The sequence below is a fragment of the Hypanus sabinus genome, chromosome 26 (assembly GCF_030144855.1).
Source record: "Hypanus sabinus isolate sHypSab1 chromosome 26, sHypSab1.hap1, whole genome shotgun sequence".
Classification (NCBI taxonomy): Eukaryota; Metazoa; Chordata; class Chondrichthyes; order Myliobatiformes; family Dasyatidae; genus Hypanus; species Hypanus sabinus.
This window is the reverse complement of record NC_082731.1, coordinates 31,811,142-31,819,941: the sequence shown is the minus strand read 5'-3', so window position 1 is coordinate 31,819,941 and position 8,800 is coordinate 31,811,142. Positions and strand designations below refer to the sequence as shown.

Sequence of the window (8,800 nt, the reverse complement as noted above, 5' to 3'; positions counted from 1 at the left end):
GGGGGTGGGGAGGGAATGGGAGGGGTGGTGAGGGAATGGGAGGGGTGGTGAGGGAGTGGGAGAGGTGGAGAGGGAGTGGGAGAGGTGAGGGAGTGGGAGGGGTGGAGAGGGAGTGGGAGAGGTGGTGAGGGAGTGGGAGAGGTGGTGAGGGAATGGGAGGTGGTGGAGTGGGGGGGGTGTGGAGGGAGTGGGGGGGTGGGGAGGGAGTGGGAGAGGTGGTGAGGGAATGGGAGGGGTGGTGAGGGAGTGGGAGGTGGTGAGGGAGTGGGAGGTGGTGAAGAGGGAATGGTGGAGGTGGTGAGGGAATGGGAGGGGTGTTGAGGGAGTGGGAGGTGGAGGAGAGGGAGTGGGAGAGGTGGAGAGGGAGTGGGAGAGGTGAGGGAGTGGGAGGGGTGGAGAGGGAGTGGGAGAGGTGGTGAGGGAGTGGGAGAGGTGGTGAGGGAATGGGAGGTGGTGGAGTGGGGGGGTGTGGAGGGAGTGGGGGGTGGGGAGGGAGTGGGAGAGGTGGTGAGGGAATGGGAGGGGTGGTGAGGGAGTGGGAGGTGGTGAGGGAGTGGGAGGTGGTGAAGAGGGAATGGTGGAGGTGGTGAGGGAATGGGAGGGGTGTTGAGGGAGTGGGAGGTGGAGGAGAGGGAATGGTGGAGCTGGTGAGGGAGTGGGAGGGGTGTTGAAGGAGTGGGAGGTGGTGAGGGAGTGGGAGGTGTTGAGGGGGTGGGAGGTGGTGGAGAGGGTGGGATGGGACCTGTCTCCCGGGACATCCACCCCAGACCCTTTCATTGTGAGGCTGAGGGAGAGAGCACAGTTGTGTCACTAAACACTCAATTATCTTCCTCTCACTCTGACAACTGCCTCTCCCCCCTCTCCCTCCCACACACCCCACTTTCTCTCCCTCAGTACCTCAACTCAGAGATGGAGGTAGGTCCTTGAACTTCCTGTCATCAACCTCCTCCCTCCCCCTCAACACTCACCCCTTCCTCCTCCCTCCCCCTCAACACACCCCTCCTTCATCATCCCTTTCCTCAACACTCACCCCTCCTTCCTCATCCCTCACCTCTCCCTCATCTTCTCTCAACCCTCACCCCTTCCTCACCATCCTTCATCCTCTCCTCAACACTCACCCCTCCTCATTGCCCCCTCAACACTCATCCCTCACTTTCCCTACTCTTTTCCTCCCCATCCTTTGCCCCTCTATCCCTCCCTCCACCCATGAACCTCACTCCCTCCTCCTTGCCTCGATCCCTCCTCGTCCCTGTCCTCATCCCCTCTCCCTTCTCACACTCCCCCCCCCTTTCACCAATCCCTCCTCCTCCTCCACCCACTCCTCCATTCCCTTCGCTCTCCAGCACACTTCTCCCTCCCCTTCCTCTCCATTGTCCTTCCCTCCTCCTCCTCGCCTTGAGTCTCCCTCCCTCCGCTGACGTGCCCATCTTCAGTCCCAGCAGAGGCCGAGTGCCGAGGGCACGGGGGCCATGTCCGAGCTACGGGAGGCGTTGAGGGCGCTGAGGGAGGAGCGGGAGCTGACCCGGATCCTGGGGTCCCGCCTCGAGCAGTCGGCGCTCGGGCAACGCCAGCTGGAACAGGTAGGGGCCCCGCCCGGAACGGGGGGAGCGAGCTGGAAGGCCAAAGATTTGCGGGCAGGGGTTGGAGGTGAGCAGAGACGGAGGAGGAGGAGGGAGGCGGGAGTCCAGGTGAGGAGTTGGAGATGGGTGGAGGCAGAGGGGTAATTGTGAGGGGGTTAATGGGAAGGGAGAGGTGGAGGTTTGGGGTAACCTGGGCTCAGGTGCATGAACCCTGACCCTGTTCAGTTACAGATGGAGGCGGAGGAGAGGAAGAGGGAGCGAGACCTGCTGAAAGAGGGTTACGATGTGCTGGTGGCGAGGTAAGACCCAGCGAGGGTACTACGGGATGTAGCGGTCAGCGGGGGGAGTCCCAGAGTTCAGAGCTCGACTCTAGCTTCCTCTGTAAGGAATTTCTACGTTCTCCATCTGGACCGCGTGGATTTGCTCTGGGTGTTCCACTTTCCTCCCAGGGTCCAAAGAGTCGTAGAGAATACAGCGCAGAAACGGGCTCTTCGGCCCGTCTAGTCCATGCTGGACCATTTAACCTGCCCACTCCCATCGACCTGCACTGGGACCATCGCCTTCGACACCCCTACCAACCATATCCAAACTTCTCTTAAACGTACAAATCAAAATCGTAGCCACCAGCTCCGTTCACACGCTCACGGCTGGTCACGAGGTTCACTGGGCATTTGAGTTGTCCCGTGTTTCGGCCAGGGTTAGACTGGTGGGTTGCATGGGGCACCACAGCTCGAAGGGCTGAAGGGACCTGAATGCATGCTATCCCAGGGAGAGAGAGAGGGAAGGGGTGAGACAGGGAAAGGGAGAGTGAGGGAGAGAGGGAATGAGAGGGACTGAGGGGGAGAGAGTGAGAGGAAGAGGGTGAGAGAGAGGGGGGGAGAGAGAAAGGGAGGGAGACAGAAGGGGAGAGAGAGATGAGCAGGAGAGAGTGTGAGAAAGAGACAGGGAGAGAGTAAGAAAATGAGGGACGGACATACAGAGCGAGAGAAAGACAGAGAGAGAGAGGGATAAAGATTGGTGGGGGTGAATTGCGGCAAAGACAAAGGAAGGGAAGGGGGTGGAGGAAAGGGTAGGGCAAAGAGAGGGAGATAGGGGAAGTAAAAGAGAGAGAGTGGGGGAGGGAGGTGGAGGCTTGAAGAGCGGAGAGTGAGGATTTGTATTCTGCCCCACACAACCACATGCGACTCCCTGTCCCCTCTCCGTCCACACTCCCCCCACCGGCAGTTCTTTGGAACCGGAGCTGGAACAGAGGAACCGTGATCACCGCATCCGACAGCTGGAGATGGACCTGCAGGGGGCGCTTCAGAGCCAGCAGGAAACGCACAGCAAGCTCCAACAAGAAATGGGTAAGTCCAGATGGGGAGTGCACAGCAAGAGCCTGGGGGGGGGGCAGGTGTGCTGGGAGACTTAGTGGGGGGGGAAGAGTATTTGAGGGAGAATCAGTGGGTGGGGGGAGAGATAGCGACAGGGAGAGTGTCTGTAGTAAAAGCATAGAAACACAGAAAACCTACAGTGGTACAGGCCATTCGGCCCACAAAGTTGTGCTGAACATGTCCCTACCTTAGAAATTACTAGGCTTACCTATAGCCCTCTATTTTCCTAAGCTCCATGTACCTATCTAAAAGTCTTTTAAAAGACCCTATCGTATCCACCTCCACCCCCGCTGCCGGCAGCCCATTCCACACACTCACCACTCTCTGAGTAAAAAACTTACCCCTGACATCTCCTCTGTACCTACTCCCCAGCACCTTAAACATATGTCCTCTTGTGGCAACCATTTCAGCCCTGGGGAAAAGCCTCTGACTATCCACACGTTCAATGCCTCTCATCATCTTGTACACCTCTATCAGGTCATCTCTCATCCTCCGTCACTCCAAGGAGAAAAGGCCGAGTTCACTCAACCTATTCTCATAAGGCACGCTCCCCAATCCAGGCAACATCTTGTAAATCTCCTCTGCACCCTTTCTATGGTTTCCATATCCTTCCTATAGTGAGGTGACCAAAACTGAGCACAGTGCTCCAAGTGGGGTCTGACCAGGGTCTTATACAGCTGCAACATTACTTCTCGGCTCCTAAACTCAATCTCACGGTTGATGAAGGCCAATGCACTGTATGCCTTCTTAACCACAGGGTCAACCTGCGCAGCAGCTTTGAGTGTCCTATGAACTCGGACCCCAAGATCCCTCTGATCCTCCACACTGCCAAGAGTCTTACCATTAATACTATATTCTGCCATCATATCTGACCTACCAAAATGAACCACTTCACACTTACCTGGGTTGAGCTCCATCTGCCGCTTCTCAGCCCAGTTTTGCATCCTATCAATGTCCTGCTGTAACCTCTGACAGCCTCCACACTATCCACAACACCTCCAACCTTTGTGTCATCAGCAAACTTACTAACCCATCCCTCCACTTCCTCATCCAAGTCATTTATAAAAATCAGGAAGAGTAAAGGTCACAGAACAGATCCCTGAGGCACTCCACTGGTGACTGACCTCCATGCAGAATATGACCCATCTACAACCACTCTTTGTCTTCTGAAGGCAAGCCAGTTCTGGATCCACAAAGCAATGTCCCCTTGGATCTCATGCCTCCTTACTTTCTCAATAAGCCTTGCATGGGGCACCTTATCAAATGCCTTGCTGAAATCCATATACATTACATCTACTGCTCTACCTTCATCAATGTGTTTAGTCACATCCTCAGAAAATTCAATCAGGCTCGTAAGGCACGACCTGCCTTTGACAAAGCCATGCTGACTATTCCTAATCATATTATACCTCTCCAAATGTTCATAAATCCTGCCTCTCAGGATCTTCTCCATCAACTTACCAACCACAGAGGAAAGACTCACTGGTCTATAATTTCCTGGGGTACCTCTACTCCCTTTCTTGAATAAAGAAACCACATTCACAACTCTCCAATCCTCCGGAACCTCTCCTGTCCCCATTGATCATTGCCAGAGGCTCAGCAATCTCCTCCCTTGCCTCCCACTGTAGCCTGGGGTACATCTCATCTGGTCCCGGCGACTTATCCAACTTGATGACTTCCAAAAGCTCCAGCATATCTCCTTTCTTAATATCTAGTAGATTCAGTGGGTGGGGGGGGGGGGAGAATGTCTGTGTCCTATGGGTGGGGAGAGAGTCGGTGATGCTGTTCTGGAGGTAGGTGGATTTGGTGATCCTGGAGACCTGTTGACCTCAATTGCCCCACCCTCACCCCCAGAAACGAGTGAGAGGCTGAGGCGTGAGGTGGCCCGCCTACAGCTGGAGGTCTCCGCAAGAGAAGGGCCACAGGGAGACCCCACTCTCCCTGCCCAGGTCACCCAACAGCAGCTGAAACCTGAGAAACCCAAGGTAACCCATCCCCGATCCCAGATCCTGCCTCACCCTGGATCCCAACTCCAGCCCTGATCCTGACTGCAACTTCATTCCCAATCCTGATCCCCTCCCAAAATTCCAGTCCCGATCTCAAAACTGATCCCAAACTCAATCCCAGCCGGTAACTATCCCGATGATAATTCCAATATCATCCCAAATCTGATTGCAATCCCGAATTTCACCCCAGTCTGAATCCCAGTCCTGATTCCAAACCCATTCCAAATCCCTGTCCAATCCAAATTCGCTCCTAAACCCCAGCCACTGATCCCAATCTGAATCCCATCCCAGTATCTACCCAAATACCAATCCTGATCCTAATCCCAATCCCACCCTAAATCCCCACACCAATCTCAAATGGAATCGCATTTCCCATCACAGACCTGTTTCCAGTCCCAATCCGATCCTAACCTCACCCAGCCGTGGTAACATCTCCATTCCAGTCCCAACCCTGACACTGGTCTGAATGACATCCCAAATCCCAACCATAATCAAGTTCTGATCCTAATCAACGCCAATCCCATTCCTAAACCAGATCCTAACTCCAGTCCTAACCCTGGCCCCAACTCCAAATCCCGATCATAATCCGGCTCTAAATCCCAGTCCCAATCCATCCCCAGGTCACACCCCTAACCTGGTCTCCATCCCAATCCCAATGCCTAACCCAAAGCAAGTCACATCCCAAATTCCCATCTCAATCCCAACCCCAAATTCAGTGTCAGGCTCTTTCCCAATCCCAACGTCTCACCAGCCCAAAAGCTCTCCCCAATCCCAATCCCCTCCCTGTTACAATCCCAAACCTCTGCCCGAGCCTGACCACATGCAAACCCCTCCTACCTCACAACCCCTCTCCCCAAAACCCTCACCCCAGCCAACTTCCTCATATTCCTCCCTCTGGCTTCTTCCCACCTTCCCTCTATCCCTCCCTGTCTCCTCCCACTTTCCCCTTTTCCCTGTCTTCCTTCTCTCCCACTCTCCCTCCTTCCTACTCTCCTCCTCCCTCTCCCCACTCTCCCTCCCTTGTATTCTCCTCCCTCTCTCCCTCTCCCTCTCCCCCACTCATTCTCTCTCCATCTCCTTCTCCCTCAATCCCTCCCCCCCACTGACCCTACTCCTGTCCGCAGCCTGGGCTCTTGGGCGGCAGACTTGGCTGGTGGATGGAAGAGGAGACGTCTGGCCGGGAGTTGCTGGAACTGCGGGCGGTCCACGCGGAGACGGTGCAGGAGCTGTCGAAGACGCGGACCCTGTTACTAACACAGAGCCAGATCTCACAGCACTGCCAGGTACAGCTCACTGCCCCGGAGTCAGCAAGGGGAGTCCGCTCAGTCCATTGGGGATAGCAGGGCAGCCCACTCAGTCAGCCTGGGGTGACAGGGGAGGCCGCTCAGTCCATTGGGGATAGCAGGGCAGCCCACTCAGTCACCCTGGGGTGACAGGGGAGGCCGCTCGGTCCATTGGGGATAGCAGGGCAGCCCACTCAGTCAGCCTGGGGTGACGGGGAGGCCGCTCGGTCCATTGGGGATAGCAGGGCAGCCCACTCAGTCAGCCTGGGGTGACGGGAGGCCGCTCGGTCCATTGGGGTTAGCAGGGCAGCCCACTCAGTCAGCCTGGGGTGACAGGGGAGGCCGCTCGGTCTATTGGGGATAGCAGGGCAGCCCACTCAGTCAGCCTGGGGTGACAGGGGAGGCCGCTCGGTCTATTGGGGATAGCAGGGCAGCCCACTCAGTCAGCCTGGGGTGACAGGGGAGGCCGCTCAGTCTGTCAGGAACCTGTCAGTCCACTGGCGATAGAAATGGAGTCTGTTGGTTCCGTCTGGGGCAGGACAGGAGGCTGCTCTGTCCACTTGGGTTAGGAGGAGAAGCCACTCGGTCGATCGGAGGGATAGGAAAGGACGCGGCTCACTTGTTGTTTGTGATCAGAGAGAAACATGTTTCTCCAAGCCAAATCTGATTGCCTGGAATTTCTCCCCAAAACCCATCCTTCCCCAACCCCTCCCTCCCTCCCTCTCTCTGTCTCTCCCCTCGCTGGCCCCACAGTCGGAGGTGGTGCTGCTCACCCAGCAGTGGGAGTCAGAGAGACGGACCATTACCGACCGCCTGCAGAACCGCGAGAGGCTACTGGAGCTGAGGGCGGCTCAGACCCGCGCACTGGAAGGTCAGTGAGACTCCCCCTTCTCCGCACCCCTTTGGTCAGACACCCTTCCAGGGAGCCGAGTCCGGACCCCCCCCACCCACCTCCCTCTGTGTTTGGACCTCGGGATCCCATTCCCCACTCCCTTGTGAGGAAAGAAATTCCATGGACTCGTCTCCATCGTTTAAATGTTGTTGAAGCCTCAAATCATGTCCTCTGGCAGCTCATCGATCACCCTCTGGGTGAAAAAGTTCTCCCACAGGTTCCTATGAAATCTCACCTTAAACCAGAGATTCCCCAAGCCTGCGCGCGTTCGCCCTGTCTCTGCCCCTCATGGTTCTAGACTCCTCTCTCCAGTCACCCCAAGGAATTAACCCCTTCCGGCTCAATCTCAAGTTCCTGGAGATCTGACAACATCCTCCTAAATCTCCCTCTGCACCCTGTCCGGCTCAACCTCAGTTCCTGGAGATCTGACAACATCCTCCTAAATCTCCCTCTGCACCCCGTCCTGCTCAACCTCAGTTCCTGGAGATCTGACAACATCCTCCTAAATCTCCCTCTGCACCCCTTCCGGCTCGATGGCATCTTTCCCGCAGCAGGGCGACCGCGATACTCCAAATGCGGCCTCACCAACAGCTTGGACAACCCCAACTCCTATTCTCAATGACCGATGAAGGCCGGCACCATCACCCTCCTGTCTACCTGTGACTCCACTTTCAGGGAACCTGTCCCCTTGGGCCCTTCAGCTCACTGTGGAAGTCCTGCCCCCCCAATCGTCTTCCCAAAGCTCCATCTCCCCTCATCTCCATCTGAAGCAGACATCCTCACGTTGTAGATCAGAGACCCTCGGCCAGTTTATAGGTTCTCCTGCATCCTCCGTCTCTACCACCCCAGGACAGAGTCTCCCCCCACCCCAACTTCTAACAAGCTCAGCCGGTTGGGCAAACCACTCACCCCCAGGGTCGGGTCTACTCAACCTTCTCCCAGCTGCCGCCAACGCTTTCAGTTCAGCGGCTCTCGAAACTTCGCCCCCATAGACACTGCCTGACCTGCTGAGTTCCTCCAGCATTGTGTGTGTGTGTGTGTGTGTGTGTCTGTGAGTGTGTGTGTGTGTGTATATGAGTGTGAGTGTGTGTCTATGTGTGTGAGTGAGTATGTGTGTGTGTGTGAGTGTCTGTGTGTATGTGAGTGTGTGTCTGTGTGTGTGTGTGTGTGTCTGTGAGTGTGAGTGTCTGTGTGAGTGTGTGTGTATGAGTGTGTGTGTGTGAGTGTGTGTGTGTATGTGAGTGTGTGTCTGTGTCTGTGTGTCTGTGAGTGTGAGTGTCTGTGTGAGTGTGTGTGTATGAGTGTGGGTGAGTGTGTGTCTGTGTGTGTCAGCGAGTATGTCTGTGTGTGTGAATGTGTGTGTGTCTGTGTGTGTGTCTCTGTGTGTGAGTGAGTGTGTCTGTGTGTGAGTGTGTGTATGTATCTGTGTGTGTGTGTCTGTGTGTCTCTGTGTCTGTGTGTGAGTGTGTGTGTGTGTCTGTGTGTGTCTCAGTGTGTGTGTGTCTGTGTGTGTGTCTCTGTGTGTGTGTGTGTGTGTGTGTGTGTCTGTGTGTGTGTGTGTGTGTCTGTGAGTGTGTGTGTGTGTGTATATGAGTGTGAGTGTGTGTCTATGTGTGTGAGTGAGTATGTGTGTGTGTGTGAGTGTCTGTGTGTATGTGAGTGTGTG

The 8,800-nt window shown here is 55.7% G+C and overlaps 1 protein-coding gene across 1 annotated transcript in view; it reads left to right on the top strand.

Moving 5' to 3' along the window:
- The first annotated feature begins 56 nt into the window (after positions 1 to 56).
- LOC132381407 (X-linked retinitis pigmentosa GTPase regulator-interacting protein 1-like) overlaps positions 57 to 8,800 on the top strand; it is a 17,674-nt gene continuing 8,930 nt past the window's right edge. Inside the window, exons 1-5 of the mRNA XM_059950800.1 lie at positions 57 to 1,879; positions 2,805 to 2,926; positions 4,808 to 4,938; positions 6,084 to 6,242; positions 6,996 to 7,113. Of these exons, the coding sequence (XP_059806783.1) occupies positions 1,785 to 1,879; positions 2,805 to 2,926; positions 4,808 to 4,938; positions 6,084 to 6,242; positions 6,996 to 7,113 (625 nt within the window). The 5' untranslated portion in view covers positions 57 to 1,784. The remainder of the gene's footprint in view (positions 1,880 to 2,804; positions 2,927 to 4,807; positions 4,939 to 6,083; positions 6,243 to 6,995; positions 7,114 to 8,800) is intronic.